We start from the raw sequence: 22,196 nt of genomic DNA on the forward strand, positions 1-22,196 counted from the left end.
CCAGTATGACACTAGGCATTTTTACTGTATTGAATTTAAGTATATTAAAAAAAATCATTGATTTAGCTTCTGAGTATTTTCCTTTCCTTTCCTGTTTAAACTATTTGCCTTATATATAGGTGATTAAATATTTTCCTTTTTAAAAAGTGGTAATTGCCCATAAATGAGCTGATAGTTGTTAGTATCAGAGAAATCCAGAGTTTATTGCATCTCTTCCAGATATTTTTTGTAATCAGTGTCCATACCATACATATTCTTGTCATAAGGTCAGTATTCAGAGACTATGGGACCTAGCAGTTACTATATTTCAGAGTAACTGAATAATAACAAATATGGATTGGTTATGATAATATATGATCTCCCAGAATCTGAATGTTTATACTTAGTTGTTTCTTGTTTTGTGCTGGTATACAAAATAACTTTCTCTGGTAACAGCTGCGCTACGTGAGCACTACATCTAAGAGGTAATTAGAGAAGTGTAATAATCATTACTTCTACCTAACTAATCTGCCTTACTTTCAGATAACAAAGAAACCCCTCAGACAGAGCTGGGATGATTATTGCTATGACTCTGAGCCGGTCAGTACAAGTGCCTAAATATTCTGTGTTCCTGTTAAAGGACCCTCACCTTGCTTATTTGCATCTGTCTTGTGACTTAGGAAGAAAATTAGCTAAAATACAAACAAAGAATCTAAGAAAGAAGATAAATCGATGTTTAATTTATTTGAATTGATTTATTTGTATGTGTATGGTTTATTGATTAAAAACCAGTCAATTTACCATTTTTGGATTGTTTTTGCTGTTTAGACTTATTCAATATTTATTTTGACCATTAATAAATACATTGCATTCCTGATTTCAACATTGTTATGGATCCTTATGAACTATAGGACTTTTTTCCTTGAGATTTGCTTGTTTCAATTCTTTTTCAGTAGTTTAGTTACCCACATATTATGAGTAATATTTATTGTTTATTTTAAAAAGTTACATCCTTCCTGTTTTATATGTCAGGTAACAGTCTTTTCACATAATGAATGCATACTTTTTTCTTAAATAGCAAGAGAGGCTATAGTCTTTATGTAATTTTCCAAAAATTCCTATAAATAAGATTATTTTATGTTTTAAATTGAGAATGATTTAAGGGCATATATGATGTAATATAAAATGAGTAGGTAAATTTAGCTTTATTTGTTATATTTTGTACGAACAAGTTCGTAATTGTAAAAAGAACACAAAAAGTCTTTTTCCTTTACTTCAGTTTGCAATTAGGTCAGATGTGAGGGGCTGAAAACATGCACTCATCTATATTCATTAACTAATGAACTAATTTATTAACTGTTCCTCCTGTAAACATAACATGTCTTATTCCTTGCTTTAAATAACCATCACTTTAATTCTTACTGCATGTGATTACAAACTCCTCTAATTGGAAAACTATCAGAGTTGAGAAGTATTAGTAATCATGACATTAATTTTTTCCTTCAGTTTAATTGCATTACCATTTCATAATAAATCAAGTAATTTGCAGTTTCAGATTTAATATTTTGGAAAATAAATTTTAGACACTTAAATTTATAGATACTGATAACTTTTAATAGAAAAATTTGATGCTGTTTTGTCACTCTTGAGAAGCTACCATCTTTCGCCTAGTACACCAAGTGACTGTGTGTGCCTCATTGGGAAGTAGGTAGGAGACTGGGAAACTCATATGGTGAATATAAGACTTGATTGCCTTTACAGAGCTTATAGTGAAATTGTGAACTGGTCTGCTATTGTTTAGACAGTGTAAGTAATGCTTAAGAATTTTTGGGCTCTGAAGTAGATAGACCTGACTTGAATACTGGCTCCATCTACTTACTAGTTTTGAGAACCCAAGCAGGTCACTTATTCTTTTGTTTCCATCACCTATTTAAGGGAATAATAATGGTCTTTAACTTTCATGAGTATTAAATTAGTGCATCTAAAGAGTTTGATAGATTGCTTAATACTGTGTAAGCCCACAGTAAATGTTTCCCCCATCGCTGCCACCACTGAAAACATCACTCTCCATCTTTTCCTCTTAGAAGAACTTTGTAACCATACTCTCCTACTCCCTTAACATTACTTTCCTCACTACCCTCCCATTTATTACGTTTTCAAATCTATTATAGTTAGAACTTTGATTAATTTCTGTTGCTTTTTATCCGCAAGGTAATTAATGCAAACAAGCAGTCTATTTGAGGATCTTTTGTTTTATTCTTTCCTCTTAGCTCCTCCTCATAGTATATTTGGGGGCAAACTAAACTTGTTTTACTCTGAGTTATTAGAACTTATGTGACTAGCATTATAGGAAGAGAGGATTAAGGAGGGTTCTGCAATTTGTGTTGTATTTTTTAACATACATTATTTGGAATTGTATAAATGATCCCAAGAGGAGCTATGGTGAGAAATTGCTTTTGACAAGGGACCTGTTGTTGCCCATTGTACAGTGATTTAATTCGTTTTAAGGGTTATCCTATTAATACAAGCTCAAGCAACTAGTGTTTCATGGGAGATAGAGGATTTAGAACTGGATAGATTTTGGTTTGGCCACCCCTGTTATTTAGGTGACTTATTTAACCTCTGAGTCTATTTTCTTCACTATAAATGTACATACAATTAAATATACATATGCATAATTAACTCCTTGTGTTTTGAGGATTTAGAGATTATAAACGGTAAGTGACTCTCATAATGACTGATATGTAGAAGATATTTAGTAAATGCTAATTTCCCTTCTTTAAATGGTAATAATCTATTCAAACAGTTTTGCCTTAAAGCCAGTTCTGAATAACTTCAATGGAAACAGTTAGTGTCACCTAATTTTTAAATTTTTCTGAACCAAGCTTTGAATGATTTTAGGGTCCAACTATCAGGCGAGTTTAGTGAGAATTGCCAGAATAGTTCTTAGGATATTGACATTCCACCATGCTGCAGAGGATTAGAACTCATATCTCAGTGAGGCCAAGCTTCCATCCTGGTCATTACTGCCTTTATAGGAACCCAACCATTTGTATAGTACCTGGCCTCCCATTTTCCCATGAGGTAGACCTTCTGCAGGAATCCTGATGCAACTTGGGCAGGAATCTTTGAATTCATAATGTTTCCATTCTCCCTATTTTAAGTATTTCTACAACATAGCACTCTTACTGCTATTCACTGTCCAACAGTTTATAAATTTGTGGTCACTCCCTTAAATACTGCCTTTTTGGCTTTATGCCAGTCCAATATGAAGGTCTCTGCATGCTGCACAACTTCCTTTGCATATATTTTTCCATTTAAAAACCACTTTAACATCTGTATTATGTTTGATCATTATAAAACCCCTGGTTGTAGTTAGTATGATTACCTTTCACACCAGAAGCAACAGTGGCTCAGAATTTAAGTGACTTCCCCCACGGTGATGAAGCAAGTTAATAGTGTAATTGGGATTCAAATCAGGCTATGTTCTTTATATTCTTTTTTCTTAAATGATCTTCAGCATCTTTACTAATTCTCAAAGTCAATTATTCCTATTTATGTCCTATATTATCAACTGGTAGCTATAAAAAAGTATGATTTTTATAAGCACCATTCTAAGAAATATATACAGCGTGGGAGAAAAATGTGTAATTTGACTCTGCTCTTCAGTTTCTCTCCTTCATAAATGTTTACTATATGCCAGGCTTATTGTAGGTGCTTATAAATGAGAAAGCATTCTCATCATCTCATACAAAGGGAAGAAAGGCTGATAGCATGAAAGAACATTTTGGTGTGTTTGTGGGGAGTGTGCAGTGGCGTGTTATCAAGTAAGACTAGAGCCTGAGCTAAGTTTGACAAGAGGAATCAACTATTTTCTTTCAGTGGAAAGGGTCCTAACAGTTGTTGGTTAGTTCCCTGCCTTATTCTTTGACCCTTACCATTTCACTATTTTCTAAATGACCTCCAACAGCTAGTATTTGTATCTTGGTGCTTGAAGGCTTTTCTCAGAACCCTTGTGCTCTTGCATGACCCTCTAGAAGTTCCTAGGAGTTAACAGCTTATCTCTAGAAGTCCTCAACCAATAACTCATGGGAGGTGGTATATAAGTGTTCCTGGTCCTTCACCTGTCTTTTTTTTTTTTTTTTTTTTTTTTTTTTTTGTGGTACGCGGGCCTCTCACTGTTGTGGCCTCTCCCGCTGCGGAGCACAGGCTCCGGACGCGCAGGCTCAGCGGCCATGGCTCACGGGCCTAGCCGCTCCGCGGCATGTGGGATCTTCCCGGACCGGGGCACGAACCCGTGTCCCCTGCATCGGCAGGCGGACTCTCAACCACTGCGCCACCAGGGAAGCCCCACCTGGTCTATTTTTTATACTGTTTCCCAGAGATTACTTTGGGATTAAAGTCCAGTTACCCACTGTGGTAGCTACTTTAATATTGTACCCTATTTAGGCTACATTGCCTTCCCTACATTCCGCTAGTACTTGTACTGTCTCAAGGTCTGCTTCCATAGGAACTCATATTAAGATAAAGATATTTCTGGTCTGGTAGTTTAGTCCATCCTTAGTTTTTCTAATACCATTGTCATCAGGGAAATACACATTAAGTACAAGCATTTAAAAGTTAATTATGATTTTGGTCTTCACTGAGACCATTTTGTATTTCCAAAGAACAATTTGATTATAGATAACAGCAAGTATAAATGTATTTATATTTTAGTTCTTTATTCAATTTATGTTCTCAATATTTTATACACATTGTTTTATTCATTCTTGTGGTAGATAAGAACAACCGTCAGTTATGAGAATCATTACTGTATCATTGAGTTTACACAAGTAGAAGCATAGTTCTCTTTTTCCCCACTGATTTATTATAGAAAACTTTTTACTAAATCATAAAATGAGTGAGCTATTTGTGGTTTTGGGGGGAAGAAAAGCAAGAGCTTTTAAAAAGCTTTACTATAGGTAAAAGAAAAATGTGTTAACTTAAAATTTTTTAGTAGGTAGGATGTTGGCCTGTCTGTAGAAGTATGTCTTAAAATTGCTTACTAAAATTTTATAGTCAGAAAATTAAGTACATGGGTTCTCAGAAAGAACGTTTCTTGAATTTAAAAATTTAAACTACCCATGTATACCTTTCCATAGAGAATAAAAATATTTTAATAGCATTCTAAGACTTAATATTTAATTTTAAATTTTATTATTTACATATATATTCATTAACTCATTCTTACAGTGCCTAAAGCAAGTTGTACATGGTAGATACTTGATAAATACTTTTTAAAAAATAAATGAGCACTTTGTTTACTTCTCAAAAAAGAATATCTCATTCAGTTAAATAAATCATTCATTGTATATCTACTTTAATAATTTCCCACTTTCTTCTTGGCACTGATTTGATATTGGAGAACTGCAGTAAATGAGACAAGTAATAGTTCATGTGTTCATTGAGTATTTAATACAATATTTCATAGGAAGATAGGCATTAAAAAAGTAAATACATGTGAGGAGGTTTTTGAAAATGTTAAGTGTAAGGGACTGTGAGAACATATAGTAAAGGGATTTAAAGACTTATTTATTGTTTTAAAGATTTAGATTATGTGTACAGCGTCACCGTTTGACTTTTGGGGGAAGTGAAATGCAAGAGTTGCTCTAGAAGAGTAGTATTTTTTTATTTGGTAGTACATAACTATTTTTACTGACTCATATCATGTATGTTATTTGCAGGTTTTTATACTTTCACATATACTTTTTTATTTTGCTCACTGATTACCATGTTGTTTATATTATTAGGAATATAATATTTGTTATTTCTAATATTGATATAATATAAACATCTTTGTATTATAAAAGTCTAGTCTCCACTTCTCAACTAAATTGTTGCCTGTTCTAAAATTTATTTTTGTGTCCCAGGATCTAGTTCACCTTGCATATGGGTAGACACTTATTAAATATTTGTTGAATAAATAACATTTGTTTGTGGAATTGAGCTCTCTTAAATGCTTTGGATCTCCAAGACTCTTCAGAACCACTCAAAATCAAACTATGTATCAGAACATTTTATACATATTGCTAGCTCTTAAGTTACTTTTGAGATCCTTGCTTGGGTGATTGTGAAAGAGGGAGAAAAGATAACCTACTGGTATTTTGGTAGGTGTGTGTTTAGTGTGCATACTTGTAGTAAGATAAGAAGGCTAATGAATTTGGCAGTGTCTAAATATTTCACCAGCTCTAATTTTTATAATAGGTATATTTATCTAAAATTACTATATTTCCACGTGGCTTAGGTTACTTTTCAATAGGTAGTCTTGATTTTTCTCCCCCTTTTTTCTTAAAAAAACAGGATTGCTTCACAGTGGAAGGGGAAGATTTGAGGCATGACTTTGAACGCTTACAACTAGCCATGGAAATGGTAGGATTTCTTCCCAAGACACGAAGACAGTAAGTTTATTTATTGTATTCTTATACCCTTGGTAGAGAATAGATCATGATGTGTGTTTCAAAAATTCCTCTTCTTTGATCCTTTGAAACAATTTTCTGATATTCCTGATCCAGTGCCTGATCCAGTTCCATCTTAACCGTTACTTAGAATTAGAAAATTTATTTTTCTAAAAGACTTGTTTTGAATTGCTTTCTTTTGTCATAAATCTTTGAGAGTCTGTTGAAAGTTGGAGCTCTTCTTCCTGTAAAATGTAATACATAAACATTTGCATATTATTGCAAGGGCTCATGGTGCCCCCCAAACCTCTCCATGTACCTTACCTAAAAACCGTTGCTTTGTAACACTATTTTATAACTCCTTGTTTTCTATATCATTGATCTTTAATCTTATTAAGACATGCATACATTTCAGTATAACATAGTTTTCTATGTATTTCAACTGTAAATTTATGTCTGTAGCATTGTGCTAAGTGTATATTTTTCATTGTAAAAAAAGTAGAACTGTAAAACGGTTGAGATAAGGATGGAGTAAATTATGCTTAAAATAAAGAAGTAAATTATATTTAAAATAAAACAGACTACTCTAAAGATGCAAATAACCTTAACCTTATAAGCTTTTTGAGAGCAGGGATTCTTAATTCATATTTATAAATCTTTTAACATTGAATTATAGTTTATTCAATTGTTTATAAGACATTTATTATTGCTGGAGACTATGCATCACATATTTGTGGGTGAGAAACATTATTGTGCTGATTATTGAATCCAAAATTCTGAAATAGTGTAATGTGCAACTATATAAACTACTACTAAAAGTAATTTTTTAAAAAATGGCTCATAAGTTTGTTTTTTTATGTTTTTGGCTTTCAGTAGTTTTTATATTTCAGTTGATACTGAGTTTCCTCTCTAACTCAGAATGTTTTTATGAAATATTCCTTTAGAATTGACTTGTATTTTGTTTGAGTCGTGTTAATGACTCAATCATTTAAAAATTTTGAATTATTTGAAAAATTACACCTATGAATTAGATGTTGCTTCGGACCTCGGAAAGTACAGCTATTAGGTTCCTAACGCAATATCTTTGTTTTATTTAAAATGCTTCCTAATTTTAGGAAGACACATAGTTAAAATTTCATAAGTAGAACAGATTTATTCTGAGGAAATAACTGGAGAAGGCACAAAGATGTGTGTATATATAGATTTCTAGGAAGGGCTTTTAGATGGAGTATTCAACTGTGTTAAATGCCTTTGAGATATCATGTAAGTTAAGGACATAATATATTTTTCTAAGTTACATGGAGGTTCTTGGTAACTTCTATGAGACATTTTACTGGGAGGCAGATGCCAGAATGTGTTAGCAAATAGGGAATGACGAAGTGAAAGCAAGGAGTGTAAATTAACATTTCAATAAGCTTGTTTGTGAAGTGAAGATGTGGGATCTAGGATGGGTTGTTTAAAGTAAAAGAGAAGTGAGATTATTTTGATAGAAAGTTCTTGTCGGGTTCAGGCGAGAGCTAGAAAATTGGTATAATAATGTTCCAGAGTAAACTGAGTTCCTGAGATGTATAGCACAAGTGTAGGGATTAGTTGTTGTCTGGAGGAGAGGCATGTGTTCTTCTGAGACAGGAGGGAAGGACAGTCCAGATGCAGATGTTTCACATTAAGGGCCTGATATTAGATAATATATCCCAGTGCCCTCATACTGTTTTTTAAAAAGCATTTATAATATGATGGGAAGTATAATATGACGTAGGAAAGCATTTAAAAAGTATAACTAATAATAAAAAATCACCTAGGTTACTTTGTTAAAATACAGATTCTAAGACCTTTCTTTTAAAGATTCTGATGCAGTAGATCTGAAATAGACAGTGTAAGGAAAGGACATTCCAGGCAGGATGAAAAGCGTTTAGAAAGTCCATGGACTTTTGAAACACTACGGCAGATTCAGACAATAGTAGGAAGTCCCCTTCAAATAGCTATACCTGACAGGTGATATAATTCTGAAAGGGTTATGTAAAGCGCTTTGCACAGTGCCCGACATAGTGAACACTCGATAAATTTTAGTTATTATAGTTATTATTATCCTATTTCTTATTTTTCTGAAGACTAAATGCTTTGTACTGGTTAATTTGCTTGATTAGAATTTTGGAATGAAATAAGCTTAGAGAATGCACATAAGCAAGCTCTAATTTATGGTTTTATTTTCACAGGATTTTCTCTCTTCTCTCAGCAATACTACATTTGGGTAATATCTGTTATAAAAAGAAGACATACCGGGATGACTCCATAGATATATGTAATCCTGAAGTTCTGCCTGTTGTCTCAGAATTATTAGAAGTAAGTGATTACATTCTCAGTTGTCATTTCAAATACTGGGTAACTTTTCAGTTTTTATTTTGTGTAACTAGTTTGTAGGTATAAATGGGTTAATACTTTTTATTAATAGTGTTACTCCAAAAGTTGGAATTTTTGCTGTTGTGTGTGCCAGAGTCTTTAGAAGATTTGGGTTTTCTCCCCTGCCTGCCTTTGCCCCAGATATCCATGATTCCTCAATTTGCTGAATAGGATGAGTATTTCACTCTATACTGTATCATGTTCTAGGCCTTTGTAATTTTTCTTCTTCTATATTTGATATTTCCTCTCATAGTAGGATGTTGGTTAGATTATTTTATTTGAAGATGGGGTATCTGGATGGGTGGAGAAAAGGGTACTACTTTTTCTTTCTTCATGGCTGAATGGGAGCCAAAGGTCTTCATCTCCTATGACATTTCTTCCCACATCAGGGTCTTTATTATTACCTTATTCTTTCTTCCTGGAGTGATGATTTCTGATGTTTTCTGAGCTAACTACTCATCTTAAAAGGGATATGATTTTTGTAGGCCCTCTCCTCTGACAGGAAATATATGTGTGTATACTCCCCTGAGTATATTCACATATCTACAAATATTTTTATGTAACCATCTATATCTATATAAACATGATCTGCACAGCAAGGGAAACCATAAACAAAGTGAAAAGACAACCTACAGAATGGGAGAAAATATTTCCAAACAATGTAATTGATGAGGGATTAATTTCCAGAATATGCAAACAGTTCATACAGCTCAATATCAAAAAAACAAAACAACCCAGTCAAAAAAATGGGCAGAAGACCTAAATAGATATTTCTCCAGAGAAGACATACAGATGGCCAACAGGCACATGAAAAGATGCTCAACGTTGCTAATTATTAGAGAAATGCAAATCAAAACCACAATGAGGTATCATCTCATATCCATCAGAATGGCTGTCATCAAAAAGTCTACAAATAGTAAATGCTGGAGAGGGTGTGGAGAAAGGGGAACCCTCTTGCACTGTTGGTGGGAATGTAAATTGGTGCAGCTGTGATGGAGAACAGTATGGAGGTTCCTTAAAAAACTAAAAGAAAAATAGAGCTATAATATGATCCAGCAATCCCACTGCTGGGCATGTATCCAGTGAAAACTCTAACTCGAAAAGACACATGCACCCCAGTGTTCATAGCAGCACTATTTACAATAGCCAAGACATGGAAGCAACATAAATGTCCATTGACAGATGAATGGGTAAAGATGTGGTGTGTGTATACACACACACACACACACACACACACACACACATACAGATACGTACACACACAATGGGATACTACTCAGCCATAAAAAAGAATGAAATAATGCCGTTTGCAGCAACATGGATGTACCTTGAGATTATCATACTTAGTGAAGTAAGTCAAACAGAGAAAGACAAATATTGTATGATATCACTTATATGTGGAATCTAAAAATATACAAATGAACTTATTTACAAACAGAAATAGACTCACAGACACAGAAAACACATTTATGGTTACCAAAAGGGAAAGTGGGAGGGAGGGATAAATTAGGAATTTGGGATTAACCGATACATACTGCTATATATAAAATAGATAAACAACAAGGACCTACTGCATAGCACAGGGAACTGTATACAGTATCTTATAATAACCTGCAATGGAAAAGAATCTGAAAAAGAATACATATTTATATTTATTGTATATCTATATAAATAAAACTGAATCACTTTGCTGTACACCTGCAACATTGTAAGTTAACTATACTTCAGTAAAAAAATAAAAATTAAAAAAAAGATAAACATGAGATTATACTGTTGTTTCTAACTAATCCATTAGCACATGTATCATTCTAGCCTCCTCCCCTTGCTTATCTGTAAACTCACACTCTAACAGTGAGGAAGCTGTCTCCCATCAATCTGCCATTCATTTAGGTATTCAATTCTAGTATACCTGTAAAGCAGTATTAGAATGTTTAACCCATATATCTGTGGGAAATGACTTTATGGTGTCGTGTTACCCCTAGTTTTACAGACTCCGTTTATTTCCAGAATTACTTAGGTCAGCACCTTTTCCTCCCACCCCCTTCACTGAGGTTGTTACATTTGTCATACAGTTTTCATGTCATGGTCTGTAAGATTCCCACAACATCTTAAATAATTTTCTAAAAATTTGTACACATTAAGATTCACTCTTTTTGCTATTTAGGTTGTGACAGATGCATAATGTCATGTATCCTCCACTACATTATCATACAGAATAGTTTCACAGTCCAAAAAATACCCTGTGCTTCACCTATTCAATCCATTGTAGCAAACTACTGATCTTTTTACTAGCTCTGTAGGTTTGCCTTTTCCAGAATATAACATAATTAGAGTCGTATAGTATGTAGCCTTTTCAGACTGATTTGTTTCACTTAGCAATATACATTTAAGATTCATCTGTGGCTTTTCCTGGCTTGATAGCTCATTTCTCATTATTGCTGGGTAATATTCCATGGTGTGGATGTATTATACCACAGTTGATTTATCCATTCATCTGTTGAAGAGCATGTTGATCGTTTCCAGTTTTTTGCAATTATGAATAACCTTTTTTTCTGTTAAAATGTCACTTATCTTTCAAATCTTGGTTCATATACTACTTCATGGGACTTAACCATATTAAAGGGTCTAAACTGACTCTTATCAGCATAGAACATTTGCTTCTCCTTAGCATAGTTCAGTATTGGCTTTGTAGCATAAAGTTAATTGTTTACCAGTTTGTGTCCATTATAAGGTGGCAGCAATGTTCTTTGAGAGCAATGGATGCCTCTTATTGATCTAACCTTACAGTGTTTATTATTTTGTACATGCCTTGCTGTTGCTTATTAACTTTAATGGAATGAGTTAGCCTGGAAGAAGGGTCAGGAGGGAGTACCTTGAATTGGAACTAGATTCACTCATTGGAAAGAAGTTCCAGGGTGTGGAGTGTGGTATCTGAAAGCTGTAATTTTGAAGGTCATGAGGGTCAGAAAACAGATGTATTTCAGGCAGGCATTTCAGGTGATATTTTAGTCAAACATTTGGTATTGTGACTAGTGGTCTTTCTTATAAGTTCAGGCATTCAGCAAGTACCAAGGCTTCTAGTCCTAGTGCAGTATTACTTTTTTTGGTGAGAGACTAGTAAGAGGAATTCAGGCAATTTAAAGAGGTATTGGTAAAAAAAGGAAAAATCCAATTCTGAGAATTGGACTTACCAGTGTCAAAGTTAGAGTAACAACTAAATGTGATTTGATGGCAAATCTCACTTTTGAACTCAAGCTTCTCAAATTCCTTCTTGTTGTATATAGTTTGGACTGGTTCTAGGAATGGAGGTTTAGTAAGTAGAAAGATGATAATCTTCAAAGTCAATGAGCTAGAGAAGGTCTGAAAAGACCTGCCAGGGTATCCTGCCTATAGTTAGATCTTACTTTAATTTATTATTATTTTTTTTAATTAAAAAATTTTTTTTGGCTGTGCGGCTTGTGAGATATTAGTTCCCCGACTGGGGATCGAACCTGGGCCCTTGGCAGTGAGAGCGCAGAGTCCTAAGCACTGGACTGCCAGGGAATTCCCATAGTTAGATCTTATTTTTAAATATGGTTTTCTCTAATAGATTAACATTGATAATGATAATTGGAACCTTAAGGCTTTCATTGAAATAAGATTGAAAGATAGGCACAATAACTGGTTTAATTAAAATGTAAACTCTTTAGTAAAGGTTTAATTTAATTTCCCTCCTTCCCAAAGTGATTCAATTCAATAATAAATATAGATTTAGCTTTTAAGAACAAATAATGGTTTAATTTTATTTATTTTTTTAAATTTATTTTTTCCAATTATTTTTTGTAGTTACCTCAGGCAGTAGTGAACGGTTTGCGTCTTCTGTGCACTAAATCCTATCTGGGGTAGATGCTTGTAAAATTATTAAAAGCAAACAAGCTCCAATAGATTAGTTGTATTTAATTGTGGAGCATGTTTTTGTTGTGCAATATTAGAACCATCATCATTACCATAAATTGTTCAATTTTTAGTAGATTTGTGTGTTTTGAGTATATTTAACATTTATTGAAACTATTAAAGAATGAATTTTTAATATACATATCAGTTTCTCAATTAAGTGAATATGAGAAACATTGTAGATTGGATATTGAGCCCATTGCTAATTATTAATATTTTGTATTAATAAAGTTTATTTATTTATTTATTTATTGGCCTCAACACGCACCTTGCAGGATCTTAATCCCCTACCAGGGATCATACCTTGGCCCCAGCAGTGAAAGTGTCGAGTCCTAACCACTGGGCTGCCAGGGAATTCCCTCAATAAAGTTTATTTTAAAAAATTAAAGTCATATTTGCACGATTAAGACTATTCAGAAAATTATAGAGGTAGCTGATTAAAATATGAATTCAGTAATTTTTTTTAGGATGTTTATCAAAATACAAGCAAGATTAGTGTGTTTTGTGTGATTTTGTGTGTATGTGTGTAGATCTGTGTATGACCACTGTCAGGTTTTAGTGTCAGCATTAAATCAGCTCCTTAAAATGAATTGGGTGGTTTTTCATTCTTTAAAAATTTTTTTCTGCATCTAAAAGAGGAATCATTAGCAGAAAATCTTATGTTCCTTAAAGATTTGAACAATATCAACCCTGTGACCAATTGTATTTGATGTTCTTCCAGTTAGTTTTGTGTTGACTGATTTCTCAGAATTTTCAAATCTCGCTTGAGTTGATTTTGATAATTTACGTTGTTCTAGGAAATTATTTGTTGATTAAATGTTTAAAACTTATTACTTTTGCATTCTTTTTAAATATTTTGTTGATGTTTAAAATTTTTTTTTCTGTGGTATTAGCTTTCAGCTTTCTATTTGTGTTTCTTAATTTTTTCTTTTGATATGTGAGATTTGTCTTTCATTTCTTATTTACTTATTATGTATTGATTTCTATTTTAATATATTTTCTTCTTTTTTTCTGTTAAATTATGAAATGTTTTCAGCATACAATATATGTGGAAAAGAGCATGATAAATACCTGTGTACTTGAAACCTCATCCAAGTAATAAAATATTGCATGTATTTGAAGTCCACTGTGTTACTCTGCCCCCAGCAGAAGTAAATACTACTATGAATTTAGTTTTTTTCAGTTTTTATTAATTGAAATTTTAAATGCAGTCGAAAACAGAGAGAACCCCAAGTACCCCTCATATAATGAACATAACCCAAGTACCCATTGTTAAGCTTCATCACTTATTAATGTGGCCTCTCTCTTTTTATCTGTATCTTCACCTGTTCCTTCCCAATTTTTTTAAAACAAATTCCAAAACAAAATCCCAAATATCTAAAAGATAATTTAGATGTTTTAAAAATATTCACAATAATTAAGAACCTACTGTATAGCACAGGGAACCCTACTCAATACTGTGTAATGACCTATATGGGAAGAGAATCTAAAAAAAGAGCGGATATATGTATATGATTAACTGATTCACCTTGCCGCACACTTGAAACTAACACAACACTGCAAATCAACTATACTCTAACAAAAATTTAAAAAAACTAAACAATATTCTTAAAACACCTAAAAAAATTAACAGTTGTTTTTTAGTCTCAGACATATAGTCAGTGTTCAGATTTTCTTTTTCGTTTATGATTTCTGTACAGTTTCTTAGTTTTCATTGAGTTATAAATAACATACAACATTAGTTTCAAGTATAAAGCATAACATTTCAATATTTGTATATATTTCAAAATGATCACAGTAAGTCTGGTCATCTTTCAGCATACATAGTTACAAAAAATTTATTTTCCTGTGATTAGGACTTTTAAGATCAACTCTCTTAGCAAGTTTCAAATATGGATTACAGTTTTTTATTAACTGTTGTCACCGTGCTGTACATTACATCTCCATGACATGTGACATTTATTTTATAACTGGAAGTTTGTACTGTTTTTTTTTTTTTTATTTTTTTTTATTTTTTTTATTTTACAAATTTAATCAGTTATACATATACATATGTTCCCATATCCCCTCCCTTTTGCGTCTCCCTCCCACCCTCCCTATCCCACCCCTCCAGGCGGTCACAAAGAACCGAGCTGATCTCCCTGTGCTATGCGGCTGCTTCCCACTAGCTATCTACCTTACGTTTGGTAGTGTATATATGTCCATGCCGCTCTTTCACTTTGTCACAGCTTACCCTTCCCCCTCCCCATATCCTCAAGTCCATTCTCTAGTAGGTCTGTGTCTTTATTCCTGTCTTACCCCTATGTTCTTGATGACATTTTTTTCTTAAATTCCATATATATGTGTCAGCATACTGTTTTGACTTGAATTTAGTTTTTGTCATTCCTATTCTTGTTTTTACACTTTCAGAATAGGTAGGTGTTTCTTTTCATAAAGAATATATAGTTTAGTTCTGCATGTTTTCAGACTTTATATAAATGTTATACTATATGTATCATTCTAAAACTTGACTTTTTCACTTCATATTTTGTTTTTGAGATTTTTCAGTGCTGGTTTATATATTCTAGATTCTTATTTTTAGCTGTTGTATAAAATTCTGTTATATGAATAAAACAATGTATCTTTTTTAGTGGGGAGTGAAGTTGTTTGTAATTTTCCATTTATAGATAGTACTATGACAGGCATTCTTGTACATGTCTCCTTGTTAACATGTGTGAGAATTATTCTAGGGTATGGTCCAAGGAGTAGAATTCTTGGGTTATGGTATATACACATATTGAGCTTTACTGACACTGGCAAATTACTCTCTACATGGTTGTACCAATTTATGCAAGTGTATGGAAGTAACCTATGCTCCATGTTGTAGCCAGCTTACATTTGTTTGTTCCTTTAAAAAAAATTTCTTGAGTCTACTACATAGGTCATTTATTTTTAAATATTTTAAAAATAATTGCTTACATGAACAAATATACCTCACAATAATACTACAGTGGTTTTTAAAAAATTTTATTTATTTAATTTACTTATTTTTGGCTGCATTGGGTCTTCATTGCTGTGCGTGGGCTTTCTCTAGTTGCGACGAGCAGGGGCCACTCTTTGTTGTGGTGCGCTGGCTTCTCATTGCAGTGGCTTCTCTTGTTGCGGAGCGCAGGCTCTAGGCACGTGGGCTCCAGTAATTGTGGCACATGGGCTCAGTAGTTATGGCTCGCGGGCTCTAGAGTGCAGGCTCAGTAGTTGTGGTGTGCGGGCTTAGTTGCTCCACGGCATGTGGGATCTTCCCAGACCAGGGCTCGAACCCGTGTCCCCTGCATTGGCAGGTGGATTCTTTTTTTTTTTTTTTTTTAAGTTATTTATTTATTTATTTATTTATGGCTGTGTTGGCTCTTCGTTTCTGTGTGAGGGCTTTCTCTAGTTGCGGCAAGTGGGGGCCACTCCTCATCGCGGTGCACGGGCCTCTCACTATCGCGGCCTCCCGTTACGGAGCACAGGCTCCAGACGCGCAGGCTCAGTATTTGTGGCTCACGGGGCTAGCCGCTCCGCGGCATGCGGGATCCTCCCAGACCAGGGCTCGAACCCCTGTCCCCTGCATTGGCAGGCAGATTCTCAACCACTGCGCCACCAGGGAAGCCCCCGGCAGGTGGATTCTTAACCACTGCGCCACCAGGGAAGCCCCACAGTGGTTTTTATCACATATGTTTTTTCTTTGTTTTCTTAGTTTTGTCATTTTGTGTAATCTGGTATTAATATTTTTTGTTGTTGTTGTCCCGTGAAATATTTTAAATATATCTGAAAGGTTGAGGTTTTACATTTAAACTTTGGCTGTTCATTTTGTGAAGTTAATGTGCCTCAAATTGTTTCCATCTTTTGGAATTTGAAGATTGAGCAATGGATGCTCCAGAAGAAGGTGTATTTTCTTTGTTGTGTAATCATATTTTAAAAATGGTCGACCTGTCATGAATTTGCTGGTGACAGGGTAATGCCTCACTCTCTTGTTTTAAAACTCAGTTTCTCCTTGTACTCGTCTTTTTGCTTGATATATTTTATATCATATTGTTTTCATAAAATTTTATGAATGTCAAAGCTTTATTATGTATGGATGCTTTTATAAAATGGTCTTGTTTACCATTTCATGCCCATCAGCATGGCAAAAACCAAAAGTCTGATGATACCAAGTATAGTCAAGGTTTGAAGAAATAAGAACTGTCAGTGCTTCTGCTAGAGAGAGCAAATGGGTAAAACCCATGTACAGGAGTTTGGCAATATCCTATAAAGCTGAAAATAGGTACACTACAACCTGGTAATTCCACGTTCAGGTATGTACTTCAGAGAAACTCTTGAACTCACATGCAAAAATATTCACTGCAGTTTACTTTCTGATGGTGCAAAATTGTGAATAGCATAAATGTCTACAAGTAGGAGAATGGGTTGTGCATGGTGGTAATTTATATAGTGAGATGCTATATAGCAGTTAAAACGAATAAGCTTGATCTAAATTACCAACATAGATCTCAAAAACATGTTTGTAATATAAAAACATGAACTGAAATTATACATATATATGTATGTGTGTATGTGTGTGTGTGTATATAAAAACATGAACTGAAATGATACATGTGAAATTCATGATTGTACTGGCCTCTAGAGAGAGAGTAAGAACAAAGGAAGCATCAACTTTATCTTAAAAGTTTAACATCTGTAAGTGAAAATAAACATCTGAAACATCAATAAGTATCCATTATAATGTCCCTGGAATTCAAGAAGTATTGTCACTTTTTAGTCCTTGTCTCCAGGTTGTGGGATTATGGTTGATTGTCTTAAAATATTTTTTGTGCCATTCTGTATTTTTCATATTCTGCACGATGAAACATGTTTCTCTATTATGATCAGAAAGAAAACTTTAATTTAAAAAGCCCCATCTGTCTTATTTACCCTTTGTGTCTTTTTTATGGTGAAGTATGGTGAGTGGGACACTTAAATTCCACTTTGGCCAATATTTAAATTGCCCAGTGAATTGTCTTTTTGTTTTTTCTCTGTTGCATATTTACTAATCTCAGTAATTTTTTTTCTCTATTTGACTTTTCAATAAATAATTCAACCATAGTCATAAATCTTTTATATTGAATTTACTTTTCCACTGTATAGGTTAAAGAAGAGATGCTATTTGAAGCACTAGTTACAAGGAAGACCGTGACAGTGGGAGAAAAGCTTATTTTACCATACAAACTGGCAGAGGTATGAATAGATTTTCTTTGAAATCAAGGAACTCTGAACATTTTTAGAAGTTTAGGTTTATATTCTTTCTGTTAATAGAGTGAAAATAGCAGTATGGATTGAAATATTTTCTGGGCTCTTGAAATTTATCATGAACTTTCTGTCAACTTGGAAACTTAAAGTTGAATGTAATTTTAAACAATACACCTACATTTTTCTCCAATGATCTCAATCTGATCACGGTTTTTAAGTTTCATAGTATTACTATGGGATAAGTAGATGGTAGGTAGAATTATAAATAAGCAGTCTTTAACCCAAATGATTATTCCTTGTTGAGCACATCATATCTTCCAGCACATCATACTCTGTTGGTTTACTTTTTCATTGTTGGCCACTCCTTTGCAGTTCTTTTTGTTTGTTTTTTCTTTTCTTCCTGACTTCTTAAAGATTAGGTGCCCTAGGACAGTCTTTGTCTTTTCTTCTCTATACTCTTTATCTAGATTTTCTCACTTAGTCCCATGGCTTTAAATATCATCTGTATAGTAAGGCTTCCAGGTAAGTTTTATTGCTATAGTGTGCCAATATTACTATTATACCACTCAGGTGTATAGGAGTAGGAAAGTTATTGAAAAGCCTACTATTTTATGGTGAAATTTTATGAAAGTGTTGAGAAATCAAACTGACAATTATAAAGATAGGACAGGAATATGAGATTGGAAGTCAGAGAGATGGGGAAACAGTGATTTAACTGTAGAGAATGCTTTCTAGGCAGACATTGATTAATTTATCCCATTGATCCATTTATCCCATTTTTGGGGTCTCTCCTAATTGTACCTACAGGTCCACATTCCTTCATTATATCAGGTATCTTATATCGTATTTTATAGTTGCCAACTTTGAGAGCTCCTTTCTAGACAAGAGCAAAAGCCAAATCGTTTTAAGAGTTTTGTTCATCTTTTACATAAAAGTTCAATGCTTTTATATTTTCTTTCTCAACTTTTTTCATTATTAAATATTTCTTTATGTTTATTTACATGTTTAACTTTAACTTCAACATTTTGAGATTATTTTTGTAGCCCCTGCTTTATTTTTATGTTTGTTTGGTATATTTATTTGTTTAGTAAATATTTGAAAACACTTTTTGTGTCTGGAATTGTGCTAGGCATTATGAGTAAAATGAAGAGCAGTCCGTAAGGATTTTAGTATTTTGTCTGAAGAGCAATGGAAAGAAGTGTTTTAAGCAAAAAAGTTGCCTTAGATATTTTTTTAAGGACAATCTGGCAGCAGTGTGAAAAAATCAGTTGGAGGAGAGCGTGTTAGTTTTCTATAGCTGTATAACAAACTTAGTGACTTAATATAATACAGATTTATTAACTCACAGTTTCCTTGGATCATCAGTCTGGGCACAGGTTAGCTGGGTCCTCTGCTCAGGGTTTCACCAGGCTGATGTCAAGATATTCATAATGGCTGTGATCTTATCTGAGACTCAACATCCTCTTCTAAGTTCACAGGTTGTTGACAGGATTCACTTCCTTGCAGTTGTAGGACTGAGATCCATAATTTCTTGTTGGCTGTTAGGGGCCATTCTCAGCACCTAGAGTCTACTTGCCATTTCCTGCCATGTGGTCCTGTACACAACATGGCAGTTTGCTTCTTCAAGGCCAGCGGGGGAATCTCTGATGGATGGGCTCAGTCCCTAGTAAGTCAGCTCTACCCAAGACAGTATCTCTTGGGTTAACTAAAAAATTCACCTGATTTTGGGCCACAATTATATCTTTAAAATCCCTTCACCCTTGTCATATAACATAAGATAGTTATGGGAGTGAAATCCATCATTTACAGTCCTGTTCACACTTACTGGGAGAGGATATAGAGAACATGTACACCTGGTGATGGGAATCATTCTAACACAGAGGGCAAGAGTGAATGTGGAAAGATGAGTTTGGAGGCTATAGTAGTTAGTACTCCTGAGGAGAAAGATGCTTGCTGCTATGTCTAGAATGGTGACCTACTGATAGGGAGAAATGAATGTATTTAAAAAGAAAGAAATTTAGATGGTAAAATCAACAAGATTGGGCAATGATTTGCTTAGTGGGAAGCAGGGAGGAAGAAGGAGATGTCAAGGATGAATCCTGGTTTTCTGGTACACACAACTGTAGAATACTGGTACCATTCAGTGAGAAAGGAAACACTGAACGAGATCTTGTTTGAGTGAGAAAATAATTAATTGGTATTTGGGCTTATTGAGGTTAAGCTGTGATAGGCAAGACTGCATTTCAGAGAAAACAGGCTAAAAGTATAATATTGGGAGTTATGGTATACATAGGCATTATATTTGTATATTTGTTATATTTGGATTCTCTAAATATTTTAATTTGATATGGAGGTTTGTCTTTTAACTACCAAATTCAACTCATTTATATTCATTGTAATAACGAACATGTTTTCTTACTGTGTGTTTTAAAATATTTTGCTTTTGCTGAATTTAATCAGATCATCTTTATTCTTTTTCCCCTCCTCTGGGGAAAATAAATGGTTATTCTCTCTATATATTCTACTATTGATTTTCTTTTTATTTTAAAGATACTTGGTTGATAACTTGCCTAAGAATAGAATTTTAGGGCCACATCCTTTTTTCTCTCAGAATTTCTAAACGTTTTCCAATTACTTTCAAGTATCTAGTGTTGAAGATAGAGAATTTAATACCTGTCTTCTCTTTCCTATGTAGGTGATAGTTTAGGTAGGTAGTTTTTGTTCTGGAAACTTGAGGGTTTTTTTTTTTTCACTGAAATTCAGAAATTCATTCATCATCTATGTGTGGTCAGTTATAGTATTGTCTCCATTTTACAAATGTAAAAAAGCTGTAGCCTAAGAGTTTAAGTAACTTGACCAAGGTCAAATAGATGGAATAAGTAGAGAAACCGGGACTGGGAGATAGTCTAGCTCTTAATCAACACTCTCTACTTCCTCTAAAATTAAGAACATAGATATAAATATGTACTTGAATATACAAGCTTCAAAATAAGTCCCTAGATGAGAAGTACATAAATTATTAGGATTTGTATTCTTTTAAGTTCTAGGACTCAGCTGTCTAAGATACATGCCCCACAACCCTCTTTTTAGGTTGAGGTACTTTCTAAATGTTGGATTTTCTTTAAGTAATAGACTTCATTTTTTAGACTAATTTCAGATTTACACAAAAATTGAGCAGATAGTACAGAGAGTTTCCATAAACTGGGGAAAGCTTGAGGCGAGGGGAAAAAGTAAATCACATAACTCCATAATGAAAGAATTGTTACTGTTTGGGGATGGAGAAATTCTGGAGGTTACTGTGGATGACAAGCTGAAGACAGCCAGGAGTGTAATTGTGGTGTATGACTAGGATTCCACAGATAACTGATGCCTTTTTGATAATTGATTCCTATGCCTGGAATACTCTTCCCCCCTTTAGCTGGCAAAGTTCATTTATTTATAAAGTTCCTATTCTACCTTCTTTACTAGGTGAAATATATACCCCAGTTTTCAGTAAAAGTGTTTTGAAATGTGTGGACTCATGTTTTGTTTCCTTTATCTTTCATGGCAGTTTTAGCCTGGATTCCCTGAGTTGGATTAAATTAATGAGTATATATAAAAAACTTCAATTGTAGGTTATTTATATTGAAAGAAAAATTAATTTCTAATTCAGGATAATAAGCTTTTTTTCTTGAATGAGAGCAAAACACTTTGTTATAGTATCTTAGTCAGATTGTTGCCAATTTCACTTAGACTCCTAACTTTTTTTTTTGCAGGCTGTGACAGTGAGGAACTCCATGGCTAAGTCTTTATATAGTGCCCTGTTTGACTGGATAGTTTTTCGGATTAATCATGCACTTATGAATAGTAAAGATTTGGAGCAAAATACCAAGGTAGACATATATTGGATTATAATATATTTTTCCTGAAAAACTGTTTTAATAAAATGGGTAATGCATAAAATTTTAAAACATAGAATCATATAGAGTAATAAGTATCACTTTTTATCTGTATTCCCTGCTATTTCTCTCCTTATTTCTGCTTCTATGATCCTATTCAGTGAAACTGTTCTGTGTGTCTTTCCAGAGCTTTTTTCCTATGTACTTACATTCCTATAGATGTACATGTACAGAGTTGCTTTTAAACATAAAAATAGGATCATACTATCTGTATTGTTTCTAATTTGTATTTTTTTTTACCTGGTTATGTCTTGAAATATATCTAGACCTC

At 33.7% G+C, this 22,196-nt stretch overlaps 1 protein-coding gene across 7 annotated transcripts in view; it reads left to right on the plus strand.

Moving 5' to 3' along the window:
* Positions 1-22,196, plus strand: part of MYO9A (myosin IXA) — a 295,878-nt gene that overhangs the window by 74,788 nt on the left and 198,894 nt on the right. For 6 of the 7 annotated variants that reach the window (XM_060097070.1, XM_060097072.1, XM_060097075.1 and 3 more), the window contains exons 6-10: positions 523-579; positions 6,319-6,416; positions 8,627-8,753; positions 17,886-17,975; positions 21,743-21,859. In XM_060097070.1, coding sequence (XP_059953053.1) covers positions 523-579; positions 6,319-6,416; positions 8,627-8,753; positions 17,886-17,975; positions 21,743-21,859 — 489 coding nt within the window. The remainder of the gene's footprint in view (positions 1-522; positions 580-6,318; positions 6,417-8,626; positions 8,754-17,885; positions 17,976-21,742; positions 21,860-22,196) is intronic. The other variant, XM_060097073.1, reaches the window with a different exon arrangement.

This window comes from Mesoplodon densirostris, chromosome 4, assembly GCF_025265405.1.
Source record: "Mesoplodon densirostris isolate mMesDen1 chromosome 4, mMesDen1 primary haplotype, whole genome shotgun sequence".
NCBI classification, from domain to species: Eukaryota; Metazoa; Chordata; class Mammalia; order Artiodactyla; family Ziphiidae; genus Mesoplodon; species Mesoplodon densirostris.